Raw genomic sequence first — 27,857 nt, forward strand, 5'->3', positions numbered from 1 at the left:
GGCTCAGTTCAGTGACTTTGGGGGCCTTATCAAAGATCAGTCGGCCATAGATCTGAGGGTCTATCTCTGAATTCTCAATTCGATTCCATTGATCTATATGTCTATCTTTGTGCCAGTACCATGCCGTTTTGGCAACTGTGGCTTTATAATAAGCTTCAAAGTCAGGGAGTGTAAGTCCTCCCACTTCGTTTTTCTTTTTTAGAGTGTCTTTAGCAATTCGAGGCATCTTCCCTTTCCAAATAAATTTGATAACTAGCTTTTCCAAGTCTGCAAAGTAGGTTGTTGGAATTTTGATTGGGATTGCATTGAATCTGTAGATGAGTTTGGGTAGAATTGACATCTTAATGACATTTAGTCTTCCTATCCATGAACATGGAGTATTTTTCCATCTTTTAAGGTCCCCTTCTATTTCTTTTAGTAGAGTTATGTAGTTTTCTTTGTATAGGTCTTTCTGATTCATTTTTAAGTTGCTTTTAATTGACTTAGAGTTCTTACATGTTAAGTCTAACTTACATCTCTTCCAGAGCAGTTTATATTCTGTCCCAGAAGCCCATGAACTTAAACAAGGACTGTGAGGAAAATGAGCCTGTGGACCTAAGGGGATTCTGTGACCTATCCATCCCTAAAACCGTGGTCCAGGGGGTGATAAAAAGGCAGGGTGTCCTGGGTTCTGGGAAGGAGGAGCAATACGGGGACAAGCCTGGACACAGACATTTCCACTCCAAAAGCACGAAATGAATGAGGAAAGATCTTCAACCTGGCTGGCCCCACAAGCCCTTGTGTCTTCTCTCTGCTCTGAACCTCAAAGCCGCCTGCTTGGAGCACCCTTAGGCAGTTTGGGGGAATGGTGCGATGGGGCAGAAGGGGGGGGGCAAGGGCAGGGAGAATGAGGACAGGCCTGGTACAGTGCTCCGATTTCAGAGTGAATGGAGGAGGACAAGAGAAATGAAAGAAGTGAGGCTTCTGGGTCAGAGTAGAGAAAGCTGGGTAGGGGGACTTTCTGGGTCCTCGGGGAGAGGAGATAAATGTGTGGTTTCTTGAAACCACTGTTCTCCAGATCTTTGGAGGATGGGCTGGGCTGGGCACCTTGGTCTGCAGCTAGGGGTAGGAGGGTAGACACTAAGAAGAAATTCCCAGAAGCCTGACCAGGCACAGTCCTAGACTAAGTTCCGGGTTGCAGCGGTGTCATGTCAAGGTACCAATTAAGAGAGACAGAACCAGGAAAATGAAGATAGAGATGGAAAGACCACAACATATACAACACATGTGGTAGCAGCAACCAAATAACCAACGGTTACTTTCCTACCCACCAAGCCCCCACCTCTGCCCCTCTTAAGGAGGAAGGACGTTAGATGAAGGTCATGGTTAGAACAGTTGAACTGAAGGAAGAAGGAGTAGATCACCACAGGAATGGGAAAGGGTGGCTGCAGAGGGAGATGAACAAAAAGATCAGGGGCAGGAACCAGAGGCCCAGCAGGGGCACGGGTTTGTTTTGTTTTAAGACACAGAGAAGAGAGACTGGGGTGCAGCTGTCATAGTGAATGGGACTTTGGAGACAGAGGTAGAGTAATGAAGTTTTTAGGGAGTTTTGCTGAGTGTAGAATGGTCTAATCTCCCTATTCGCCAAGAGCCCCTCAAGAAAACCTCCAGTAAAGACCTATTTTACTCTCCATGGCTTTGGAGATTGGATTTGCATTTCTTTCAGATGAGTCATGATGCTGAGGAGCACCTCAAGGAGGAGCATGAAGGCTCGGTTTCATTTGGGTTATAGGACATGGGATATAAGTCCATATATGCACAAACCCCAATGCACGGCTATACATCAAGAGTCTTGCTTGTAAATGTCTTAATTTGTCATCCAAAGACCTGATCATGGGTCTAAAGTCCCCTTTAAAATTTCTTCCAGGCAAGGACTTAAGATAAGAACTGGACCCGAGTGACCCATGGTAAGATGTCTGTATTCCCACAGCAGACAAGCAACTTGGACTTTTCCATGAATTTTGCTAAGCCTATGCCTATGTATATACGTGTGTGTATATATACAATAGCCCATGAGGAGCAGAGATGCTGAACACTACGCAGAAAACCATTCTGTCTTTCTCCATCTCTGCCCACATGGACATATGCTTAGAGCGGAACCACAGATATGTGTGTGTAGCTGAAACAAATGGAGTGAGGTAGGGATACACGGGTTGAAAAACAGGAAGATGGAGGACAATTTTTCAGCTGCTCTGCTCTCTGCTCGGATATGTGAACATGTGGGATTTCTTATCCCTTTATCCCACCCACAAGACCTCATCATGAATCTTAGATTCTTCCTGATGACCATACTGATGACCCAACAGTGATGCCTTCCCTCATCACACACACACAGGCACACACACACACACACACACACACACCAACTCACCTCTCCCACTGCCTCTCTCTGCACTCCCCTCCCAAAGGTGCCTTCTCTCCTCTCTGCCCATCAAGCCAAATTTCAGTAGCCACTTCTCTCTGGACCCTGCCTCCCTCCACCCACCCATACTGGCACCTGCCTGGCAGCTCCCCCTCCACCTCAGGGCCCGGGGCCTGGGGCAGGGCACACGTGGAACTGGTTAATGCTGTTCTCCTGGAAGTGGAGCAGGAGAGGGTGAGGTCACTGGGGCAGGCGGTCCCCGGAAGCCTGCATCTCTCCTCCTACAGAGGCATAAAGCAGCTGTCCTGGTGAGGGACAGCCACACTCTCAACCTGCAGACCCAGTGAATCCAGGGCCCTCACCGCAGACACAGCTGCCGGACAGGACCCAGCACTGCTCCCTGGTGAGAACTTGATGACAACAGAGGAGGGAATGGGTATTGGGGGATGTAGGGGAGAAGAGTGGAACAAGAAGGACCTAGGACTACCCTAGAGGCCAAGGTATCCTGATAGGTCTTGGGGAAGGGAAGTTTGAAGTGCCCTTTGAGCACCTGCCTGGTGAAGAGGGCCTGAGCCCTTCCTTGTCTTGTCACCTCCTGGCCCTCCCAGGCATGAGGGCTGAAACAAGTGCGTTGGAGCTCATGTGGTTGGCAGAGTGGCCCATGCAGCTGTGCAGGTGCCTCCAGCGTCCCTGACCCTGTGAGGTCCCCACAGGGGAGGGGAGGGGAGGCTGTTCCGGACCAGCTGGTTGTGTCCTCTACCACCCACGGAGATAATCCAGCTGTGTCAGCTGGCTTCACAGACAGAGCACCTGGACCTGAACCTCAAAGACAGACAGGAGACCTGGGACAGCAAACCTCAGCTCTCACAGGCCCTGCACTCGCCCCAGCGTGTCTCCAGGGCTACATTCACTCATTTGTTCATTTGCTCTTTCTGTACACATTGGCCAAGCTCCAACTCTGCACCAGACCCTGTGCTTGGTGCTGATGCTACAGAAATGACTAAGACCCAGTGCCTGCCCTCTGGTGGGGTCACGGTCAAGTAGGTGAGAGAGTCAGGGGAACAGATCATAACGACAGCAAGTGGCAGGTGCTTCAGAAGCAGATGTACAGAGTGCTTTGGGAACACAGGTGGAGACGCTGCCTGAATGAGTGAGGGAACAGGTCACCAAGGAGGTAACCCTGAACTAAGTCTTAAATGATACATAGAGATTTCTTCAGATTGAGAGGGGTCTTCCAGGCAGGGGGAGCAGTGTGTGCCCAGGCAAGGAGCATGGAAGTGCCTGGAGCAATTGGGCAGTACATGGAGGGAAGTGGATCCACTCACCTCTGTAAACCAGGAGACGGGCATGAGTCCAGGGCACAGGCCACTGTCGTGCTCCCCACCCAAGGAAAGGGCAACTGAGTCAGTGGGGGCTGCTTCCCTTCCCTGGCATCCCCAGGCCTTTGCCATCACTGCTCTCTGGAGAAGACGAGGTTAGCACAACTGTCTGAGAGGAAGCTTTACTTCCTCTGCTAATGAAACAGACCCCCGAGTTCTGTGTCCATAAAGAGTGGGGAGTAAAAAAAGGAGCCCCTGACAGAGAAGGGGGAGGCCGGCTTCAGTCAAGCTGCTTTACCTTTCGAGCCCTGGTCTCCTCCTCATCAAACGAGGCCCCTCTGCTTCCTTTCAGTTCTGCGGTTCCGGGAGTGCAGGCATCTTTAAGCGCTCACCTTCCCCAGAGCCAGGTGACCTCTCTGCCGGGTGCCTTGCCACGCCCTGGTCACCGCAGCAGCCATCTCGACCCTCTCTCGTCTCACCCTGCAGGCACAATGACCATGTTTGAAAATGTCACCCGGGCCCTGACCAGACAGCTGAATCCCCGAGGGGACCTGACCCCTCTGGACAGCCTCATTGACTTCAAACGCTTCTATCCCTTCTGCTTGGTGCTCAGAAAGAGGAAGAGCACGCTCTTCTGGGGAGCCCGGTACCTCCGCACTGACTACACCCTCCTGGATGTGCTTGAGCCCGGCAGCTCTCCTACAGGTCGGCCTTGGGCCTGGGGTTGGGTACTGAGGGATGGGGGCCAGGCACCCATCTCTGAGGAGGATCCCAAAGCTGCCTCTGCCCGGGCATGGTTAGCTGTCATCTAGCCCCAAGTCCTCATCAGGATCTGAGCAGGCAGGGAGAAGAGGGTGCCCTCAGACCGGTCCTTTCTTCTTCTCCCTCCTGCAGATCCAACAGACACTGGGAACTTTGGCTTTAAGAATATGCTGGATGCCCAAGTGAAGGGAGAGGTGGATATGCCAAAGACAGTGAAGGTGACGGGGACTGCCGGGCTCTCCCGGAACAGCACCCTGGAGGTGCAGACACTCAGTGTGGCGCCCAAGGCCCTGGAGACCTTGCAAGAGGACAGGTGAGAGTGGACAGGGCCAGGGGCCACTGGGGTGTGGAGGAGGGACGGTGCACGGAAAGGGTGCTTTGGGCCTTGAGTTGAGGGACAGGACCCACACACTGACCCTCTCCAGAGGGAAGTGCTTGGAAAATGATCCTTTTGTCCTACGGTCATAAGCAGGCCATTTCCTAACCACTTCTCCCCATCCTTGCACTACTTCCACCACCACCTCTCCAGGCTCACACGCGTGAGGATGAGTGTGTTCACACTAACTTGCTGTGTGACCTTGGAAAAGTAACTTCTCTTCTCAGGCCCTCAGTGCTCTTTCCTGCAAAATTATGGGATTGAATGATAATCTCTAAGGTTCTTTCCAACTCTAAGATTCAATGAAATGAACTAGAAAGGGAGGGAGTCTTGCCTGCGCCCCACTGTGGCTTGAGCACAGTGTTCTACCCCCATAAATGAAGTCTCCTGCCTGCCCCCAGAACACACACACCAGGCACACCCTCAGGAACACCGCCCTAAGCAGCACAAAGGGTGTGGCGGGCACAGCTTCGATGCTGGGTCCCTCAAATGTTTGACTTGACAGGGTAACTGGCATTTAAGTGGTTAAGTAGTAGTTGAAAGGAAGCAGTGAGGACTGGGGCAGCAGGGAGGAAGGGCTGGAGTGCTTGGGAATTCATTCAGTAAATATTTATATAAGCTCCCACTGAGTGCAAAGCACGCTACTAGGTGCTGGGGTACACCTAGGACATCATTGTCTGAGAAACTTGCACTCTATAAGTGGAAAAAACATGCATCAGTAGCTATAATTCAAGGCAAGAAAGGGCAAGTGCCTCAGGAGGGGCTTGGCTGAGTTTTGTGGTGGGTCAGAGGGACTTCTGGCTGGGAAAAAATCAGAGAAGACTTCACAGAGGATGCAATCTATGATCTAGGCTATGAAAGATGAGTAGAAATTGGACATGCAGGGCTGGAAGAAGGGCATTACAAAGGCCTATCTGTAAGGGGAAGCTACAAGGGACTATGAATAGCCGGTTTAGCAGGAGCAGAAGAGGTATGAGTGGAACAAACAGAAGCTGTAGGTTGGATCCAGATTATGAAACACCCAGGTGCCAGGGCAAGGAGACTGAACTATTCTGTAGGTACCAGGGAGACCCTGATGATGCTCTGATGTGTGTCATGATTAATCTGGCCAGATAGAGGAAGTGTGTGAGGTAGGAAAAACAGGACAGTGTTTTGAAGAAGGCAGACCAGGTAAGACGCTGTTCCACTATCCATCAGAGACGACAGGAGCCCTGAGCTGGGAAAGAGCAAGTGAGTGAAGAGAGGGGAATGGATGCAAGGCCATAGGGAGGGGAGACAGAAGGGGCTGGACTTGGCAGCTGGCGGCAGGGTGAGGGGGAAGGTTTTGTCAAAGACGACTCTGAGATTTGACCTGGGTGGTTCCATTAACAGAATCGGGAAGACAGATCTAAAGCATATTTGGAGACAGAGACTGAGTGCCTTTTGGAGGTTTTGAGTGTGTGGTGCCACTGAGACATCAGCTGGGAATACTCCATGGGGAGTTGGAAGCAAGGGCCTGGAGCTCAGGAGAGAAACGGAGGTGAGGATTCATAGGTGGCGGCAGCAGCATAACAATTAAAAAGATTGGAGTAGAGGGGAGAACACTGTTGGAGAGAGTTCAGAGAGCAGATGCGTGAGAACAGAATCTTAGAGAGCATAAAATTTTAGGGAACCAAAGAAACTAGAAAAGGGAAGGGAGACAGAATAGACATGATTTAGAAGACAGGAAGACAGGAGTAGAAGAAGGGTGACGTGGTATGATCGGAAGTCAAGAGAAGACAGCAGCACGGAGGGCTTGGACTGCAAGGTCTGATGTCACAGAGATAGGGAAGGTCTTTGAGTTTGGTGGGTAGGCAGTCGCTGCAAGTTCAGTTGAGTATTGGAAATAGAAGCCAGATTATGAAGAATGTAGGACGGGGCAGTGGGGAAGCAAAGACAGTGAGTATAGGCACCTCTTTTGAGCAAGTTGCAGATGAAGTGAAGGAAAGAAACAGAGAGGTAATTTGAAGGAGTAGCTAGATTAAAGAAAGTCTATATTTTTAGGATTGAGGACATGTTGGCACTCTATGCTAGAAATATCAGGGAGGGGGAAACTCTCCTTATTTCTAAGCAAATGGAGAGGAAGAACTGGTATTAAGAGCAAGAGAGAGGATACAAGGTGGAGAGAAAAGATCCCAGAAGAGGTGAACAGGGCTAAGAGGGTAGAAGGGGAGGAGTATCTGCCCCTGAGCTGGGGGGAAATGGAATAAGGAAGCAAACACCAGGCCATGTTCTGGGCAGGTGCAGTGTTAGATGATTATGCCTTTACCTCTCCACAGCGCTGTTGGTAGGTGTCATTACCCTCATTTTACAGATGAGGCAACTGCAACTCAGACAAGCTGCTCTGCTGATAAGCAGCAGATCTGGGTTTCCAGCCTCAGTCTTACTCCACAGCCTCACTCCTTCCCTGACACCAGTGTATAGCTCCCAGGAATGACAGAAAAAAGAGACGAGAAGGCCCAGTGCGGGGAGAAGCCCTGAACTGTTCCCTTATGTTTCTCCTGCCACAGAAAGCTGGCAGCAGAGCACCCGTTCCTGAAGGAGATGCAGAATCGAGGCGAGAACCTGTACGTGGTGATGGAGGTGGTGGAGACCGTCCAAGAGGTCACTCTGGAGAGAGCCGGCAAGGCAGACGGTTGTTTCTCCCTCCCGTTCTTTGCCCCATTGGGGCTACAGGTGTGGTTCACACACATGCACATGCACACACACACACACACACACACACTCACATTCGGCCTCTCCTCAGAGGCTGGGTTTACTTTGTCCAATCAATGCCCACCCAGCACACTGAAAAAGAACCAATCCTTTCTCCACTTTTCAAGATTCAGGCTCCAGCTGGCCAGATACCATCCCCCTCTCTGGTCAATGGCACCCAAAGTGGGCCGATCCCTGTGCTAGATGCCTCAGGGAAATATCAGGGAGGGAGAGACTTACAGTAGAGAAACGTCCTTGCTCTCAGGAAGTTCTCAGCCTCATGGAGAAGACACCTGCTTGGAATCATTCATGCTTGGAAAATTCAATGTAAATAAGTAATGCTATACATACCTATATCTATTTGTATAAATATTCAAGAGATGAGTTGGAGCAGGAGGTAGGGGTTAGTCATGGAAGTCTTCCTGAAAGAAGAGAGCACAAGACAGATGGCAAAGAGGAAGGAGTCGCCAGGGCCTGGGTGGAAGCTCTAAGATGGGACAGGGTAATACATAGTTAGGTGATGGAGCAGGTCCACCCAGTTCCCTTCGTGCGTCTGACCCAGGAAGACAGATGTAGGTCATTGAAGGGATGATCAGTGGAAATGAGTGGAAGGGCTTTGAAGCCCATTCCATGGAGTCCAGACTGTATAGAAAGGTGATCAGGGATACCATGAAGGGTCCCCACTTTTTCATCTCCCTAAAGTCTCTCAGGCCCAGTCCTCCCCCTGCCTCCCCACCCCACAATCCCATAGCTCACACTTAGGATATCTGTATCTTCATGAATCCTCATTGTCTTTCCTAGGGATCCATAAACCACAAGGAGGCCATAACCATCCCCAAGGGCTGCATCCTGGCCTTTCGAGTGAAACAGCTGATAGTCAAAGGCAAAGATGAGTGGGGTGAGCAGACCCCAGCACCTTTCCCTGCAAGATGGGAACTACCCTCACCAACTCCAAGGCATGCGTGGTCCCCTCTTGCGGTGATGTCAGGGAATGAGTAAAGAAGTATATAGCACTGTGGTCCACTTAGAGGGCACAGAACCACACGGGCTGCTCTGGGGAAAGGGGAGATGGAACTCCTGGATCCCCTGTGCTGGGCACTGTGTTAGCTGGAGGGACATGTACAAAGATGAACAAGCATGGCCTCACCTCTCTAGACGTCTATGGCCGATGGAGCAAACAGATACAGGCACCCGTACTATAATGATCATAGGAGAGTATTTACAGAGTAGGAGAAGCTTCCTTCCAGCAATGGAGCTGGAGCAGGAGATAAGGGGAGGCATTTGAGGGGCTGGATACTAGGCCTTAACAGAGCCCATGGGCCTGAGACTAGAAAAGGAAGTGTGGGGCAGCTGGAGAGTCCTCCTGCTCCCCCTCTCCTGTTCCTTACAGATATTCCACATATCTACAATGACAACATGCAAACCTTCCCTCCCGGAGGTAAGTGAAGTTGCTTCCTGGCTCCCCCCACCCTCTGCCCTACCCCTGAGATTATCCTCTAAAACCTTCCACCCTGTCTTATCACATACTGTTATCCCCCGAGGAGCTCCTAGTTTTGTTTCCCAAGTCCCTAAAAATATCTATCCTCAACTTTAGGAAAGACAGACAGAGGCATATAAATACTGCCCAAGAGAGACAGCAAAACAGACAGACAGAGAGCAGAGGCACAACTGGAAGCAGAAATAAGACTTGGAGACAGTGTGTGTTACTGAAATGCATGCGTGGATGTGCTGACATAATGCCCGTGTTGTTATAATGATCACTGATAAAACTGCCTTGACAACTGCTCTAGATAAAAAGACAGAAATAGGTTCTATGCTGACCTACGTGCATTGTCTCTGCCTTCAGAAAAGACAAAAGAGAAGTTCAGCCCTAAGTATTTCCTTTCATTCCACTGCAACTTTCTTGACTCAGAATTTAAAAACCCCAATCTTTTCCTTCTCTTCATGGGACGGACAGGGAATATAGTAGAGCGCGTCTCAATTGTTTCTTAACAACTGTCCCAGAAATGTGGCAAAAATTCCAATTGCTTAAGAAAAAGTAGGGGGAGGGGGTCTTTGGAGGAGATGCCCGACTGGTCCCACGCCTTGGGCCTCTGTCCTCCACGGTCAGTTGGTGGCCGTGACCTTTTACACACACATCTGCAGCTCTGCCCCCCAGCAGCTGGGACAGGAGCCACTGAGTCAGTGACGCCCACTGGATCAGATGCCCCTTCTTGCATTGCCTTGGCTTTTTTCCTGATCCATTCCTGCTCCCCCAGGAGTGGAGCAAGAGCTTCCTTAGGATGACTGGGATTTCCGAGGAGACGGCATATTTCCTAACCCTCCTTAGTCTCTTACCTCCTGGGTTTGGTTAGCATTCCGAAGTATTACATTCTTATCAGTCTTTTTTCCCCTTTCTTTCATCAGTTATCCAGACATCTGATACTGGTAAGAAATTTTGTGAACTTTCCCAATTTTCCCCCAAGCCCTTGGCAATGGGAGAAGCATTGTTGCAGAAGGAGCAACAGACAAGGGCTGAGTCCCAGGTCCCAGGGATTGGACCCACTTCCAGGGAGCCTCTTGCTCTAAAGTAGGCTGGACATATTCCTAGGATGCCGGGTCCCCGAAGGTCCAGGCGATGGGTCAAGCTATCCCTGATCCACCCACATCCCTGGATACAGACCCACTGCCCTCTGGAGCAGTCCCACCCTGGCCTTCACCTTGTCGCCCAAGTCATTCTTCTTTCTCAACCAACTCATAAGGAGGCAAATAGACCTTCCTTCTCAACTGTTAGGTGGAATCTCAGAGAAAGGGGGGCCAATTGTTTACTAATACAGGATGGGGACCAGGACCTCAGGGAGGATTTGCTGTTGGGTTAGATGATAATATGGGTACTGGCCCCAACTCTCCCCCAACACCTCAAATCCTTACCATCTTCCTTGGTAAGGAAAAAAGATAGGGCAGCCTCAAGCTGGGAGCAGAGCTGGGGACCCGAGGAGAGCTAAGTGAAAGGCCCTGCAGGGAGATGTTACTGAATGGGAGGAGGACAGATGCAGGGCTGCTTGTTGGCTGCATTGACTCTTCCCACAGGGGAGTTACTAGAGGACTTCAGGACACTAAAAGAAGAGGTTCAAAGAGAGACCCAAGAAGTGCAGAAGCTGAGCCGAGTAGGGCAACACTCCCTGCTCAGCTCCCTCAGCAAACTTCTAGGGAAGAAAAAGGAGCTGCAAGACCTTGAGCTCATGGTGAGGTCCTAGTGGAAGGATGGGTGATGTGGGAGAAGGAGGGTTTTTGGTAGAAGCCAGTGGGGAGATCTGAGAGTGTCCAGGAATCAATAGTGGATGCCTTCTCCAAAGCTGGCCAAGAAACCTCCAGTCTTGTCCTCCCTAGAAAGGGGAAAACAGTGCAGATGCACCCAAGGCACATTATCCCTCCTGAAGGACAGAGGGTGGGCAGCAGGCCAGAAGGGTCCTCTAGTGGAAGGGGGCTGGAACCTTCCCTTTCAATTGTCCCGAGCCTGGGACCAAGGATCCCAGAGGTCCAAAACTTTTCAGGACTTGTTACTTTAAAAGAGAAGTGAGGAAATGGAGGGAGTTAAGGCACGTTGAGGGCTCCCTATGGGCCAGGCACTGTGCTGGCCCTTTAACCATGTTCTCTTAAAAAGCCACCTGCCTGCCTTTTCCCACAGCTGGAAGGGGCTCTAGACAAGGGACATGAAGTGAGCCTGGAGGCACTCCCAAAAGATGTCCTGCTATCAAAGGATGCAACAGGAGCCGTCCTCTATTTCCTGGGAGCCCTAACAGGTAAGTGGAGAATAAGGTCTTAATCTATATACCTTCTCAGTGATTGGAATATTTCTAAAACGAATGAATGCCAGGCAAATTATACCACAGTTGGTAGTTTATATGTAAATTTTTAAAAACTGGCTTCATTCCTAAGGATTCTTTTGGTCATCTTGGAGAGTCTGAGAAGACAGCCAGCTAATATAAATTGGTAAATAACCCTGGTTTTATCACCCAAATCTGCTGAAAACTTCTGCATATAGCTAAGCTCATCACTTCTACTTTGATACTTGTTAGCTTCCATGTCACAGAGTAACATCTCCTGATCTTGCCTCTAAATCCTCTTCTTCTCTCTGCATGAAACATTCCCCCACCTAGAAAAATCCTCTGGTCCTTCAGGTGTAAGCTGAGATGTTCGCTTCCCTGGGAAACTCATCTTCAAATGCCAAGACCAAAGTAGACTCCTCGGCTATGGGCTCCATTAATGTCTTGTAGTGATATATATTGTGTCCTCCCCACTTGACTGCAAGTTCCTTGAGTTTTTCCTTCAGAAGAACAATTTTTACCTAACAATTTTTACCTAAGTGTCTGGCATAGAGAAGACATTCAACAATGAATGAATGAATGTTGATATTCTGGGGGTGTGCCTTATTGGAATCTGTAGTCTTCTGCACAGCAACACAAACATCCCTACCTCTGCTTTTTCCTCCAGAGCTAAGTGAAGCCCAACAGAAGCTGCTGGTCAAATCCATGGAGAAAAAGATCCTACCCATGCAGCTAAAGCTGGTGAGAGAACACAGCGGAGGCCCAGAAGTGTTTGGGAGGGAGGCAGCTAGAACCAGAAGAAAGATGCAGATTTGGCCTAATGACAGAACAGTCCAGAAGACCCCTCTCCTATCCCTATGCCCAGTTCTTATTTTATTCCATGTTTTTTTCCCTTTTGGTTACTTACACAACAGAGGGTAGAAGAGAGAACTTCAGGGCAATGGTCTGGGTTTTTCAGCCTGATATTGGGAGAAGAGACAGAAAACCCTGGCTTTGTTTATTTCTAGCCAAGTGATTTGAGCAAATCTTTTAATGGAGCTAAAAAAATTAACTGTGCTGCCCACTGTACAGGGCTGTTAAAAGGCCCAGATGGAGGAATGGCTGTAAAACATTTACAAACATAAAGAGTTATACTAATAAGAAGGGAACTGTAGCCCTCTTGGTGGTTTTTATGAGTTAGGAAAGGTTTTCATGCTGTTTTGGTTCCTTCCAGGTGGAGTGTACAATGGAACAGAGTTTCCTGCGGGATAAGGAGGGTGTCTTCCCCCTGCGACCCGAGCTGCTCTCCTCCCTTGGGGAAGAGGAACTGACTCTCACGGAGGCCCTGGTGGGGCTGAGTGGCCTGGAAGTGCAGAGATCTGGCCCCCAGTACCTGTGGGACCCAGACACCCTCCCCCGCCTCTGTGCCCTCTACGCGGGCCTCTCCCTCCTGCAGCTGCTGACTGAGGCCTCCTAACTTGCCTTTTCCTCCTGCTCCCCTAATGCCTTCTCTACCTCATTGCACTGTGTCCTTAACAGCCAAGGGCATTTAGAAACACCAGACTGAAGGTGATAGAAACCCTAGCTGATTACCAATTTCCACCTGGCCAACCTTGTATCTCCCCAGCTCCGCAACCCTCTCTGCCCATCTGCTGATGCTTGAATCCTCTAGAAGTAGAAGTTCTCCAACTTTCACAGACTATGAACCATTTCATCAAGACAAAAGAAGAAAAAAAAAGATAAATTAATTTCCTGCCCCAAACCCTTTCACCTGTACTTCCAAAAAACAAGCTGCACCAGAATAAATGCAAAACATGTTACTTCAGGTGTCTTTTGGTGTTTTTCTTTAAAGAATTTATCATGTGATCAATTGATTGCATACTTTGGATGACTGTATGGTATGTGAATAAATTTGAATAAAAAAAGAATATATCATAAGGAAACTCTTAATTTGTACTAAAAAAAACAGACATTATCATACTACATACAGATCATATGTACATGAATACTACTACATTGTCTTCAGGCCTCCTGGAAATGCTAGAAGAACTAAAAGGGTGTGAAAATATTGTCAAAGCAGCTTGTTTCAAAGAGGAGACGTCAGGATCCTCTGGACCTGGGTTGAGGGCCTGGGAAAGAGAGAGACTGAGAAATACATGCTACAAGCCTAAACAAGAATAGAACAACTTTCAAGTGTGTTTCACAATGAAAAGAATATGCAGATGGGTCTAAAAAAAATAACAGAGTCCGAGAAAAATTGTAAACTTTAAAAATAAATTGTGATATTATCTCCTTACTTTACCTTTCCGTCTACTGCCCTCAGTTCAGGGTGGTCGTGGGAGGAAGGGCTGTGGGTAGGCTTGGGATGTGGCCCTGCTAATGTGCGTATTGCAATCACATAAAACTGCTGGGTTTATATCTTCCTCCTCTGCCTAAAGCAAGGTTTTAACATCTTTCACGAATCTCTTTTAAAGGAGTTTTACCAGTAGAATAATTTCTCCAAGGCTTTTGGACCCAAGAGTCAGAATCTCCCAGCTTACAGCCACCCCTTTTCCCAAGCTAGTTCCCTCACTCACTAAGAATTCATGACCAGTCGCCAATTGCCTTGTGTTACGCCATCCTCCCCCATTCTGGGGCATCTTCCAAGGCCTCGCTATATTGCTCATGAACATACTGTGTTACCTGCTGACTTGTTTTTCCCTTATGATGTAAATTTAATAGAGAGGTGAGCTAACAGCCTAACAATCCAGAAGAGTAACTTCTTTGATTATAAGGACAAACAACAAAGCTCTTCATTTTCTTCCTTTACCACTCTCACCCACCTTCAGTTACAGATATGATGTTACGAAGAATAGGTTTTAACAAGTTTATTCCAAGGATGATTCAAGTGTCCTGTTAAACCATCCCCCAACCTTGGGGGCCAGGAGGCAGTTGGGGGGCAATTGAGCAAGGCATGTTCCCTAAAACTGGAGCACACATTTTCCCATCTAGTAAGTGGCTGGTTAATGCAAGGAACTAAGAAAAGGATACAAGGGTTCAAAACATATCTTCTGCCCTCAAGGACCTTTCAAAAGGGCTACATGGTCTTATAGCGTCCGTCCCAGTCGAATGCTCACGACTTCCAGTTATGAAAGAGAGAAATGTTCCAAGGGAGGGAGGGAGGTGTTTTTGTAGGTCTAAAGGAATCCGGACCTGTGTCTCCCTGACTTCACCTATTGGGCAGAATCACTGGGGGATTCTTTTGGAAAATAAGTGAAAGGGATTTCTGGTCCAATTTCCTTCCCTTCCCGATTCTCAGGTTCCCCTTAGGTTCACCATCATTCTGTTCCTCATTTCATAATGAATGGATGGCTGGATGCTCAAAGGTCCCCCAAAGGACTCCCTGAAGCTTCTGCCGGTAGACCTTTCACCCTCTTCCCTCCGCCTCACAGAGCTTGCAGTCATCTATATCATCTCACTCACCCGTAGTCTAAATTCTCGAGCTGTTTTTTTACCCCCACGTGGCTGGCCCCGAGTCATAAACAAAATGAACCCCTGTTCCTTTGCATTCTCCCTCCTATCCATACTCCCAGGCTGCAGAGATTTTATGCCTTATTTTTTCTGCACTAAACTAAAATCTAACAAAGAAGCTCCGATCCCATAGGGTTCTCCCTACACTCCTCTTCGGTTTTATTTTAAGCCCAACAGCCTAGCTCTGCGTGCCTCCTTCGCAGCCTTTTCTTCCCTCACGCCGGGGAAACAGGCAGCGGTGAGGATGAGCCTCGCGGCTGGGAAAGCTACCCTGGGCTGGGAGGGACGGCACAAATTGAACGAGAAATCTGCCCGGCAACTCGTGACGTCATCAGGCCCTGCGCTCTGACAGGCCCTACCCACTCCAAGCAGGTTGCGGTGCTCTTAGAGTCCCAGGTGTTGTAACCCCGATTGGAGCCTGACGGGACCTCTTGTGGACATCCACGGAAATGCACCCGAGACCGAGAATTAAACAAATTCAACACACGTAAGCACTCCAAAGAAAGCCCCACAAGCACGTACAGACTCCTCCCCGCTCCTTCCTTGAAGATCCGCCTCCATCCTGCACCTCGGCTCTTGATTTCTTTCCCTTCTGTTGGTTCGGCCATCGGCCCATCGAGCCTGGCGTGTCCCAGAGGGCCTAGCGTCGGGAAGGGGTTTGCAGCTGCTCCGTCATCGTGCGGCTCGACGCGATCCCGCGCTTGTGTGCAGGCCCGTCCCGGTTCCTGGTTCCCGGTGCGAGGGTTTACGCGAGGCCCCGGCCTCGGTCTCCGGAGTGGGCCGCGGCCCCGGGCGCCATGAAGCAGGAGGGCTCGGCTCGGCGGCGCGGCGCGGACAAAGCGAAGCCGCCGCCCGGCGGAGGGGAACAAGAACCACCCCCGCCGCCGGCCCCCCAGGATGTGGAGATGAAAGAGGAGGCGGCGACGGGTGGCGGGCCAGCAGCCGAGGCTGACAGCAAGACGGCGGCGGCGGCTGAACATTCCCAGCGAGAGCTGGACACCGTCACCTTGGAGGGTACGGGAGCCCGGGCCGGGGACACACCACCATTCGGTGACAGCGCCTCCGGGGACCCGGCCTCTCCCTGGGACCCCAGCGCCGGCTTCACCACGCCGGGTTCCTTAGGATTACCCCCAAAAGTCCGTCCCCACTACCCTGACACTTTCGACCCCAAACCGAATGACTGAACTCTCCAGGCTTGGGACTCCTCCCTGAGGACCCCTTCTTCGAAATCCTCCCCTCTGGCCTCCTCCCTTTTATATCCCACTGGACTGATTCTAGTTATCTCGCTATATGATTGATCCCTCTAGAAACCAAAGTTTATATGTTTGTGTGGATAGGGGGCCAGTGACGCCCCTGAGTTTTAAGAGTATACAAAACGTTTCTGCTGTAGTAACGGCCTTTAGCAAATTCCCCCAAAAGAACAATTGCTACCTGGTAACTTGCTTCTTTTGCTAATTGAAGTACCCAGACAGTCCCATTGCCCTTTTTTCTCTCCCGCCAAGTTTTTATTCCCGCTGTTCCTTAAGGATTTGGACACATACGCGCTTCCAGCTTTTTAGGTGTCATCTTTGTTTCAGTTCCTAATACCTTCAGCCTAAACTCCTTTATACCAGTCCCCCTATTTCTTTTCTCCCACATACGTGTTCCCAGGTTCCTACCCCCCTCAGGTTTTACTTTTCTAAATTAGAGCATCCTATCCACATTTGGGTTAGGTAGAACAAGAGCTTCCCACTGTGACCCTGGTGCTATTTTCCTGGTTGTGAGTCAAGTGGGATCCAATACTGAGTTTTCTCTCTACCTGCGAGAAACTAGCTCAAAAATACTGAGCTAAGCAAAGTTAAGCTCCTGGGTGTTAAGTTAAGCTCCTCTTGCGGTGTGATATTGTTGACTGCATCAGTTCCTACTCTAAAGCTGAAAACAGGATCAGTACTTAGTAAAGACCCTTTTAGTTAAAATAATGATAGCCACAGAGTGGCAGAGATTCCACTCAGTGGTACCTTCTGGGATGTGTATGTATGTAGGTGTGTTTGTATACTCCCACACATATATATTCACACATATACATGTATGTGCATATATTATAAACTTCATTTTCTTACAAATAATTCATGTTCATTGCAGAAATTTTGGAAAGCGTGAGTCTAAAATAGCAGGAAATAAAAACCATAATATTTTTTCCTAAGAGTTTTTGCGCTGCTCTCTTATAATTGAAATCAGGTTATATATACAGTTTGGAACATGGCATGATATAACTAAATACAGATGGTTTTGTGTTTTGTGTGTTTTCACTTAACATACCCATAAACATAGTCAGCATTTGATTTATTCCAGAAACATTTATGGAATACATGATATAGTGGTTAAGAATACAGGCTTTGGGATTAGTTTCCTCAACTGTATAAATGAGAGTAATAATACCTACTTCAGTGGGTCATTTTGAAGATTAAAATGCTTAGAACTGTGCCTGGCACGTGGTGAGCACATAGAAAGTCTTCAGTTAGTGTTGTAGTAAATACTGCTATATTTATATTATCATATTACTATGGCCCAGGCACCCTGTACTATGTGCTGGGGATACAGAGGTGACTAAGAAACTACTAACTGTGTTTCCTTATTGCTGGACACTTAAGTTTATTTCCAGTTATAACTAGCTGTGTAACAGTCATCTTTGTGCCTGAGTTTTTAATCTATTTCATGATTAGTTCTCAGTGTAGATTCTCAGAAGAGGAACACCTAAGCAAAAAGGCATTTGAGGTTTGTGATAGATATTGTCCAGAAAAACTACTGATTTGCATTACATCAGCAGAATGTAGTAATATCCTTTTGACTGTACTCTATATTTTATCATTTTTAAAATATTGCTAATTTGGTAGTAGAAAAACATTTCCATATGTAATTATATGAGTACTAGTGAAATATATTTTTTGTGTCTATTAGCTATGTCTTTTTTCTATTGTATATTGTCTGTATCCATTTTAATTCTGAATTGTGCCATTAGAGTTTCTCTTAACCATTTATACTGGCTCTTTATAGGTCACAATTGTTGCAAATTTTTTTCTTTCATTGACAAATTATTCAGAAGTTTGTGTTTTTTAAAAATGTAATCAAGTTCATCAATCTTTTTTTCCCCTTTGTTTAAGGCTTTTCCTGTTTAGAGATCTCAGAAATCCCCATTTTTTTATTTTTTTTTTTCTTTTGCATAATTTTTTTCCTTTTTTCCTCTTCTTTCTGCCACCCTCTACCCCATACCCCACCCCAGTTTTATTTTTCTTTGTCTCTTGGTTGTGTTATTAAAAACAATGTATGGAATCCATAAGTATGGCTTAACCCTATTAGGAAAGAGAAGTGATTGGCCACATCCCACCCTCTTTGTAAAAGAGACTCCCTAGACCTATATGACTAGAGTGATGGAGAAATAAGAAGAGTTGGAAGTAATATGCCATTTTTTCTTCTCTGGTCCTCCACAGACATCAAGGAACATGTGAAACAGCTGGAAAAGGCAGTTTCAGGCAAGGAGCCACGCTTTGTGCTGAGGGCCCTGCGGATGCTGCCTTCCACATCACGCCGCTTGAACCACTATGTTCTGTACAAGGCTGTGCATGGCTTCTTCACCTCAAATAATGCCACTCGAGACTTCTTGCTATCCTTTCTGGAAGAGGTGAGTGGGTCAGGCCAGCTTGAAGGGTGTGGGCTTGGCCTCAGACCTCTAGGATGCAGCTATTGTTTCCTGTCCCTTTGACCTGTCTTTTTACCTCTGCTGTGAGGAGCGAAGCCAAAGAAACCCATTTAATACTTATTTGCCCACTAACACCACCCCACCCCACCCACAGGAACCATCCTTCTGGCCTGGAGTACCCTTCCTTGTCAGGGAAAGGAGCTGGGAATCAGAATCCTTCCAACCAAATTCACTGCCCACTACCTACCAACAAGTACCCACTCCTCCAGTCAGGTGGAGGAGTCCTAGGAGAAGCTACTACTGCTCTCTCTGCCTCCAAAACTTCGTTTTGGGTGTGGAGGTGAATTTGGATCTAAAGTCTTCCAACTCTTATCTGTGGACTTGGGCAAGTGACTTAATCTCCCTGTACCTTATTTTCTTCATTGGTAAAATGTGAAGAATAATTGATTTGGGGGGCTAGAGTCTGCCTAGCGCACTCAGAACACGGCTGGTGAAGTCAGTTTGGCGGTGGTGCTGGTGTCTCCGTGGCAGGAGAGCCTCTCCTTAGCCTTTCTGCTATAAAATCTCCCTCATCGTTCATGGTACAGCCCAGGTCCTGCCCCGTCTCAAATCACATTGACCCTTCCAGTCTGTCCCATAGATGCAAAAGCTCAGAAACTCCCTTGGGGAGAACAGTGAAGAGTTTATTGTCTGAGAGAGGGGAAAAAATGTATTGCCTCACACTTATACTCCCTGAATTCTTTTTAGCCTTCACATGTCTAAATTCACCAAATATGATCCTTTTTTGAGCCAACTGTAATAATATTATTTTTTTCCAGTTTCAGTGACTAGATCTGAAAATAAGTACTGTATATGTATAAGGGTTCTCCAGAGACACAAAAGTGACTATATATATATATATATATATATGTGAATTAGTTCATGTAACCTTGGGGATTGCAAGTCCAAATTCTGTAGCAGATGGTAAGTTAGGAATGCTAATGAATTCTCCAGGAGAAGTTGGCTGGATGAAGTACAGATAGAAATTCTTTCTGACTGCTGAAATCATCAGTTCTCTCTTTAAGGCCTTCACCTGGTTGGATGAGCCATTTCTCATTGTTGAAGGCAAGCTCTTTTGTTGATTGTAGTAATTGGCCATAGATGCAAACAACTGACTAAGATTTAAATCCACAAAATGACCTCATAGTAACAATCAGGCCAGTGCTTGTTTGACCAAACAACTGGACACCATAACCTAGGCCAGTTGACACGTGAACGTAACCGTCACGGTATATATGTCAGTTTTCCCCAAATTTGATTTGTTCCAACAAAAAGCAGTTTTTTTTGTGTTACTATTCTTGCTTTCATCTTTAGAACTATATCAGTTAAACTCTGTCTCAGTATTTGCACTGGTTACAGGTGAGGTAGCTTAATCTTTCTGTTTAGAGTAGAGCCTATAAGGGTTCCCTACCTCATCCTTTGTGTTCCTTTTATATTCTGTAAAGATGTCATACTCTTGTAACCCTTTATTTATTGCCTGCCACCTTGACTTTCTTGGAAAAGACACGATGTCATCTTAGTTTTGTATCCCCAGCACCTAGCAAAATCTTGGCACCTAGTACGTAGTAGGTGTCCAATAAATTCTTGGTTGATTGATCTAATTGAACTTTTCCATGGTATCAACTCATGTCATCTCCTAGCCCATGGACACAGAAGCTGATTTACAGTTCCGTCCCCGAACAGGGAAGGCTGCGTCAGCACCCCTCCTGCCTGAAGTGGAAGCCTATCTACAGCTCCTCATGGTCATCTTCCTGATGAACAGCAAGCGCTACAAAGAGGTATCCAGGGCACAATGAGACAATAAATGGGCTCTGAGCACATTGGGGGCTTGTGGAGGAGATTGGCTCTGGTGAAGAGATGAAGGGAATCACTGGGTTGTGCGGACCCATCTCCCTACGCTAGCCCCACATCCAGGGAGGAACCCTCATCCCCTGCTCTGGTTACCACGGGAAAGGCAAAGGGCTGCCAGTGGACATTCGTACCTATCCACGTATGGTACCAGCATAGTGTGTTCTTTTGGGAAAGTTAGGGAATTTGGAGATAGGAAGACCTAGATTCAAATCCCAGCTGGTACCTTAGGCAAATGAATTTCTCTCAGCTGCTTGTAAAATGAGGGTAGCAATGCCACCTTATGAGATTGTTGTCCATACCAGATAAAATGACACATTCAAAAATACTTAGCACAATGTTCTGCACGTAGCAAACTTTTGTGATGTTTTAATAAATGCCAGCTATTATTGTGGGACCGAAGAGCTCCATTTTGGATACTACATTTCTTCTACTCCCTTCAGCTGGGGCCAGCTTCCTTGTCAGTTACAACCACCTTTCCAGAGGCTCATACTCAAGAAATGACAGGGCCCAAGCAGAAACTGTTCTGTTCTTCAGTTCCCTATTTTGTTGTTTTCCTTTCCTTGCTGCTGTTTCTCTTTTTCTTTCTTGGCTTCCTTCCCAGGCACAGAAAATCTCTGATGACTTGATGCAGAAGATCAGTACTCAGAACCGCCGAGCCCTGGACCTTGTGGCTGCAAAGTGTTATTATTACCACGCCCGGGTCTACGAGTTCCTGGACAAGCTGGATGTGGTGCGCAGGTATAGGTGGTCAAGCAGTGCCAGGACTGAGTCCTTGCGGTCTTTGGGCTCAAAAACTTGGTCAGTCTCTACCACAAAGCTGTAGACTTGCAGAGGGAGATGAGCTGATTCATGTAAGGTGCCCAGCAGGAAACAGGCCCTCAGCCCAGGGGCAGGGGCAGAGGCTGATGAGAGAGACTGAATCTAGATGAAGAAATGGAGATAATCATTGGCCCATTAAGAACCATCCCCCAGGCTCTTCCCTTCACCCCACATCAGGCAAGGTCTGAGTGATAGGCTGGGTGTGGAGGGGCCAGGCTGGAACATGTCACTCCTCTGCTCAGTGGCTCCCCGTTTCCCTTGGAGGGGAGAAGCCAAAGTCTTCACTATGGCTTGTGAGGCCTGACATGATCTGGTCCCTGTCCTACCTCCTTGGCTTCATTTCCTGCAGCTCTCCCCCGACTCACTCCTCTCTGCCACACTGGCCTTGTGCTCTTCCTCGAGCAGGCCTGGCACACGCCTTCTCACAGTCTGCACTGGCTCTTCTCACTGCCTGGAACACTCCTGTGCTTAATTGTTTCCTTCTCAGGGAGTCCCACCCTGACCAATTTATTTAAAATTGCAACCTCATTTTGCCTTCCCCACAGTCCCCATTGCGTTTTCCATGCTTTCTCCATAGCTCTTACCTCTGTCTGTCCTGCTACATGTTATACTTATTTATCATCATCATTGTCTCTCTGCCCCCCTAGAATGTAAGCTCCTGGAGGACAGGATTTTTATCCCTTTTGGGCACCTAGAATGGGCCTAGCACAGTGGACATTTGAAAGTTGAAAGTTCAGTGAATAAACGGAAATATGGTGTGTATCACTGTTTTAGGAATTGAGGGATAATGGAAAGGTCAGAGGCAGTTTGAAGAGTTGGGGTTTGAGGCCTTGACCTCTTTTTTTCTCTTTCTTGAAGCTTCCTGCATGCCCGGCTCCGGACAGCTACCCTTCGGCATGATGCAGACGGTCAGGCCACCCTCCTGAACCTCCTGCTGCGTAACTACCTACACTACAGTTTGTATGACCAGGCGGAGAAGCTGGTGTCCAAGTCTGTGTTCCCCGAGCAGGCCAACAACAATGAGTGGGCCAGGTACCTCTACTACACAGGTGAGCACAAGGCCACCCACAGGGCAGAAGGTGCCTCGGGCTCACTTGGTGTAAATTTCCTAGGAGTGGTGCATGAGAGGCACATTTGGCCATTCTGTTCTGGGGCCGTGGATTGGATGACACTCTCCTTTAACCCCCTCTCTTACTCACCCCCAGGGCGGATCAAAGCCATCCAGCTGGAGTACTCAGAGGCCAGGAGAACAATGACCAATGCCCTCCGCAAGGCCCCACAACACACAGCTGTCGGCTTCAAACAGACGGTGAGCGGCAGCTGGCATCAGCCTTCACCTCTCTTGTTCATCTCATGCAACTTTAGATCTGTTGCTGTACACCGGGGGCTAGGGAAGGCATCCTTCATCTTCATTATCCAAACAGTGGTACCATGGGTGGAATTTTTCAGGGCACTTTAAGCAGACACTAACTGGACAATTCTCACAGCTTCTGTTCAGAGTATTCTTCTTGGTGGATAGGTTTACAATATTCCTGATTTCCCAGCATTCCTTACAGTCTTCCAGTTGTGGGCCTGGTTTGTGTGGATAAACTCCAGGCTCCTACCTGGTCCCTCACATGCCCAGTTGGGAGCGGTACTGTCTGTGGCTAGGGAACCCAGAAAATCACCATGAGTGGCTCAGGTGGGGTTAAAACTTAGCCACCTGATAGCTGTCAGTCACCACATATTTCTTTGAGTGCTGACTTTGGGATAGAAAAGAAGGACAAGAAATAGATTTAGCCCTTGAAGGGCTTTAGTCCTTACCAAAAGAAAGGTATATGCATAGCACTTCCCATTCTACATAAGCTTGTCATTCGGGTCACATCACTTTATGCTGATAAAGCCTCATAACAGCACTTTATGCTTAGGATTGGGAGAGAACAAAGAGGGAGCTGGAGTGAGGTCTTTGGTTAGCGGACTGTGGGAGGGAGCCCCGGGGAAGAGAGAGGTCAGGGAGCACCAGATGAGTCCCTGCATGAGCCCTTTTGGGCACTGCTTTCCTCTGCCCATCCTCCCCACTCCATGCCCCCTTACCTCTTCCTGCTTAGTGCTTTCAAACTTGAATGGGCATCTGAATCACCTTGGGGTCTTCCTAAAACGCAGATTCTGATTCTGAGGTTCTCCGTTTGTAATAGGCTCCCAGGTGGTCCTGGTATGACCATAGCTGCCACTCAAAACTTGATGTCTCTCTTCACCCATTCTTACCATTTCTCTTTACTTAAAGCTACTTTTTGTACCTCTGCTCTCTATCCCATTCTTTCCTCTCTCTTCCAAGGCTTTGGCCCATCACCTATTTGCTTAAAGCCCTTGAGGCTGAAAGTTCTCCCAATCCTGCTGGTTTCCTTCTCAAGCAACCATTCTATCTCCTTCCTGGCATCTCCGGCATTATCAACTCTCTGCATTTCCTCACTGCCCTCTCCTTAACTCTGAACTCCTACCAGCCTGACTTCTGTCCTAGCACCTGAACCTCTGTTTCCAGTTTCTGCCCTCCTTGCTTCTTTGCTCAGCAGCCTTTGATGCTGGTGACAGCTCCCTCTTTCTTGTGACTCTCTTCCTGTAGCTTCCAGAGCTCAGGTATCAACCATGCTCCCTTCCTGAGACCGCTCCTTGGTTTCCCTGACACTTCTTCCTCTGTCCATCCCTTATTTTTGCCTTCCCTAAGGTTCCATCTCTAACAGAAACTGTTCTGTCTTCAATCCACACTCTCTCCTGGTCTGATCTTTTCTGCTTTCATAACTTTAACTTTCACTTCTGTGATGCATCATCAAGTGTATTACTAATCCTGACCCTCTTCATGAGCCCCAGACCTACAGATCAGCTGCCCACTGCACGTCTCCTTGTGGGTACTCCTGGACTGCTCAAACTCAGCTCATCTAAAGCGAAGCCCTCTCTGCCATTGCTTACCACTCTTGCTTCCTGCTTTTCTCTGTTTCATTAATATCGTCATCCCCCTAGTCTCCCTATTTTCCTGTCTCTTTTTCAAACTGTTCTCTTGACTGAAACATCCTCCCTCATTTCTGCTTTGTCAGAGTCTGTAAGGCATGTATTAAATGCCACCATCTGCATAGCTCTCCCCTCGTACATGGATTACTCCAGGGGGCAGGGACATCCTCATGAGTGTATGTGGAGGGTGGAGGATCTTTACCCACCCTGCTCCCCTGCCTTCCTCCTCTCCTGGTGTGGGCATGTTCCCACTGCCCGTTGGAGCCCTTGTGCCTCACTCATAGCACCTGCTGTCTCAGCTCCTTGATTGCAAGACATAGTCACCTCCCCCTTGTTTCCCTTGTGTGGTGCCAAATCCACTTTTGGCACTATTCAGGAATACTGACCCGATCCTGCAGCCAGCCTTCTACTTCCACACATCTCTGGTCATTCACTGAGATTTCCCCAGGCCCCTTTCCTAAGCTCCAGATCTCTAGTTTTACACATTGTTCTCCTGTCCTCTGGCAACACCCACGTCCCTAACCAGCATCTTTAGCTGACTCACGTTCCATTCCCTAGACCTCTGGTCTCTGTTCCCTCACCCATAAAAACTGGGTCTCCTGTGTGGCAAAATAGGCCAGATGATATTGATCTCAGGGCTAAGTCTGGCCGAAAGGTCAGAGGTCCCTGGTACCTGGCTCCAGAAGTAGATTTGATTCCATGCCCAGCACAGGTTGGGTTTTTTTCCCCCACCCACTATGGGCCTAATTGCAGTGCCACTTTTCCCCATTTCCCAGCATGTCTGATGGAATCAAAGCCCCCTGTCATTCTCTTGTTCCCCCTGGTGGGCCTCCTGCCCACTGTATTTCTGTGTCATACTGTCCAGGTGCACAAGCTTCTCATTGTGGTCGAGCTGTTACTGGGGGAGATCCCGGACCGGCTGCAGTTCCGTCAACCCTCCCTCAAGCGTTCACTCATGCCCTACTTCCTTCTGACCCAAGGTAAGGCTGGTCCCCTTCCCAGAGCCAGCCACACCCCTTACCACTGTGACCTTTTTCATTTATGTGTCCATTTGCATCATCTAATCCACTTCTCTACTCCCTCCAGCTGTCAGGACAGGGAACCTAGCCAAGTTCAACCAGGTCCTGGATCAGTTTGGGGAGAAGTTTCAAGCAGATGGGACCTATACCCTGATCATCCGACTGCGGCACAATGTGATCAAGACAGGTGTGGATCAGGGTCTGTGGGGCCACTGAAGGGCAGCATTCGGACTAGGCTTCTCCACGGGACGGGGCAGCCTCATGGGTGTGTGTGGATGCTTGAGGGGTCTGTGCCCATCCTGCCTGCTGCTCCTTCCTCCAGGTGTGCGCATGATCAGCCTCTCCTATTCCCGAATCTCCCTGGCCGACATTGCCCAGAAGCTGCAGCTGGATAGCCCTGAGGATGCAGAGTTCATTGTTGCCAAGGTGAGGCTGGTTCAGGAACTGAAGTGGCCCAGGTTGTCACCTACTGGCCTTATTTCAGGAGGTGGGAGTGGTGGGAAGATGGGCCAAGGAGGGGAATAGGTAAAGCAGTGGTGTTGTCTTTTCTATGAGAAAATAGCAGTGAGGCAGGATGTTCCCAGAGAGAGTGTGTGAGTGGATGAGAGTGTAAGGAGGACGGAGGAGTAGAGTGGACAGGATGGGCTCCCGGGTGACTTCTTCCTCTTTTGGGGCCCACAGGCCATCCGGGATGGCGTCATTGAGGCCAGCATCAACCATGAGAAGGGCTATGTGCAGTCCAAGGAGATGATCGACATCTATTCCACCCGAGAGCCCCAGCTAGCCTTCCACCAGCGCATCTCCTTCTGCCTGGACATCCACAACATGTCTGTCAAGGTGGGAGCCCTTGGCTAACAAGGAGAGCAGCGGGCCCCTCTGCCACTCCGGGGGTTCCTCAGAGGAAGATTGGTGGCAAAATTCCCAGCCCCATCTCTGAAAAAAACTGAATGACAGGGCAGGGGACCCAGAGGTGGGAAATGGCTCTGCCTGGGTCCATAGCCAGTGGTAGGAGTACAGCCGTTTCCGTTGCTTTTAAGGGGTATGGCAAGCAAGGAGGGCTAGGAGGGCATGACAAGGGCAGGGTTCTGGATTTGGTTCCACCACTAATAGGAGTCATTTAACTTCTCTGAACCTCTGTTTCTCCATCTGTGAACCTGACAGGGAGGTGTCACTTGCCCTGCCTGCATCACGGGTTGATAGGATTAGATGAAACCACAGTATAAGGCACTTAGAGAATTCTAAATTGTTAGAAACTGTAGAGCTGGTATGGAGTGCCATAGAAGTTTATGGATCCCTTATTCTGGGTCAGGCACTGAGCTAGGTGCTGTTACTGTTTGGCCCCCATGCTTCTTCCTAGTCTCCTCCCCCCCCCCCCCCAAGAAACCTGGGATATTACTGCCTTGCTTAACATCTGGCAAATGCTGTCTCAGCCTGACGCACAAGGCGCCTTGTGAGCTGGTCCCTTCCTGTGTCTCTGGTCTCACTTCCTACCACCCCTGTACACACATACACCCCCATCCCCACCCTCTCTCCCTCTCTCTAGCAACACTGGACTCAGGCCAGGCCTTCCCATGTGCTGCATTCTTGGCCTAGAGTGCCTTTCCTCCGTTCCTACAACCAGTCCATTCTACTCCTCACCACCAGACCCCTTCACCCGGTGGAGAAGGTTACTCACTTATTTCTCTGAGTTCTCTTACTTTTTTAGCATTCATCACACAGTATGGTAATACTGCCTATACTGCCTACCTAAACTGGAGAACACAGACTTATCTTACTTCTCTTGGTGTCTGGTACACAGAAGAAACATAATAGATGTATGTGTGTTAAATTAATACCTTCTTTCCCTGTTTCTGCTGTGCTTCAGGCTATGAGGTTTCCTCCCAAATCGTACAACAAGGACTTGGAGTCTGCAGAGGTGAGCTTCCTTCTGTTTCAGGTGTAACGCAGAGATTAAACTTCCCCACACAACTGGAAGAGGGGAAGTGTCTGGAAGGGCTGGGAGCAGTGCTGAAGCTTTGGTAGTCCCTGGCCTTGGGGGTGGGGGGGTTGGGCTGGGTGCAGCAGCAGTGAGACCACCTGGCCGGTCCTTGGCAGCCCAGCCCTCACCCTACCCTTCCCCAGGAGCGGCGTGAGCGAGAGCAGCAAGACCTGGAGTTTGCCAAGGAGATGGCCGAAGATGATGACGACAGCTTCCCTTGAGCAGGGGGGCTGGGGAGGGGCAGGATGAGTGGAGGTGGCTCTTTAACTTTGTCCCTTGGGGGTCCATTGCCAGGAGCCCTCCCCCTCTTCCCACACATGGCTCACAGACTGCAGATGTGCAGGGGGTGAGGGGTGCAGGGAGCCAGCCACCCCCCCTCCTCCCAGGGCCCCTCCCCAGCCGGCAACTTAGCTCATGGTGGGCGGGCAGGTGGCCTCCCAGGGCAGGGTCGTGGCTAGTGGTGTGGGCAGCAGGATGGAGAGAACAGCCCTGTGCTCTCCTCTAGGGAGTGGGAGACTGGAATTGGGACATGTGTTTGGTTGAATGTTTTTTGAAACTTCAATTATGATTTTTAAACAATAAAATGTTCTCCAAAGATGTTTATGCATCAGTTACTGTACTTCACTCA

The 27,857-nt window shown here is 48.7% G+C and overlaps 2 protein-coding genes across 4 annotated transcripts; both read left to right on the forward strand.

Moving 5' to 3' along the window:
• The first annotated feature begins 4,211 nt into the window (after positions 1-4,211).
• On the forward strand, positions 4,212-13,054 carry GSDMA (gasdermin A). 3 transcript variants are annotated; one of them, XM_037809679.1, is made up of 10 exons: positions 4,212-4,425; positions 4,615-4,795; positions 7,387-7,552; positions 8,372-8,468; positions 8,961-9,008; positions 9,977-9,997; positions 10,640-10,794; positions 11,238-11,352; positions 12,044-12,117; positions 12,590-13,054. In XM_037809679.1, exons 1-10 carry the CDS (start codon positions 4,212-4,214, stop codon positions 12,830-12,832), a joined length of 1,314 nt encoding a protein of 437 aa, XP_037665607.1. In that variant the 3' UTR covers positions 12,833-13,054. The 3 variants fall into 3 exon arrangements, with proteins under 3 accessions (XP_037665607.1, XP_037665605.1, XP_037665606.1); XM_037809677.1 differs by lacking the exon at positions 9,977-9,997 and having other exon boundaries at positions 10,592-10,794; XM_037809678.1 differs by lacking the exon at positions 9,977-9,997 and having other exon boundaries at positions 10,595-10,794.
• A 2,440-nt stretch (positions 13,055-15,494) lies between these two features.
• PSMD3 (proteasome 26S subunit, non-ATPase 3) lies at positions 15,495-27,827 on the forward strand. Its single transcript, XM_037809704.1, has 12 exons — positions 15,495-15,879; positions 18,333-18,523; positions 20,221-20,358; positions 21,033-21,169; positions 22,109-22,299; positions 22,456-22,559; positions 25,098-25,212; positions 25,319-25,438; positions 25,574-25,677; positions 25,933-26,088; positions 27,116-27,166; positions 27,373-27,827. The coding sequence occupies exons 1-12, from the start codon at positions 15,663-15,665 to the stop codon at positions 27,448-27,450; spliced, it is 1,602 nt and encodes a 533-aa protein (XP_037665632.1). The 5' UTR covers positions 15,495-15,662; the 3' UTR covers positions 27,451-27,827.
• Positions 27,828-27,857: the final 30 nt, after the last annotated feature.

This window comes from Choloepus didactylus, chromosome 18 (assembly GCF_015220235.1).
Source record: "Choloepus didactylus isolate mChoDid1 chromosome 18, mChoDid1.pri, whole genome shotgun sequence".
Taxonomy (NCBI): Eukaryota; Metazoa; Chordata; class Mammalia; order Pilosa; family Megalonychidae; genus Choloepus; species Choloepus didactylus.

Excerpts from the sequence above, each read along its gene's own strand:
- PSMD3 (XM_037809704.1), top strand. The coding sequence starts at position 15,663 with ATGAAGCAGGAGGGCTCGGCTCGGCGGCGCGGCGCGGACAAAGCGAAG. Across the intron at positions 15,880-18,332 it reads GGACACCGTCACCTTGGAGG|ACATCAAGGAACATGTGAAA; the intron begins GTACGGGAGCCC and ends GGTCCTCCACAG. Across the intron at positions 25,213-25,318 it reads CTACTTCCTTCTGACCCAAG|CTGTCAGGACAGGGAACCTA; the intron begins GTAAGGCTGGTC and ends TACTCCCTCCAG.
- GSDMA (XM_037809677.1), top strand. The coding sequence starts at position 4,212 with ATGACCATGTTTGAAAATGTCACCCGGGCCCTGACCAGACAGCTGAAT. Across the intron at positions 11,353-12,043 it reads TTTCCTGGGAGCCCTAACAG|AGCTAAGTGAAGCCCAACAG; the intron begins GTAAGTGGAGAA and ends TTTTTCCTCCAG. Across the intron at positions 12,118-12,589 it reads TACCCATGCAGCTAAAGCTG|GTGGAGTGTACAATGGAACA; the intron begins GTGAGAGAACAC and ends GGTTCCTTCCAG.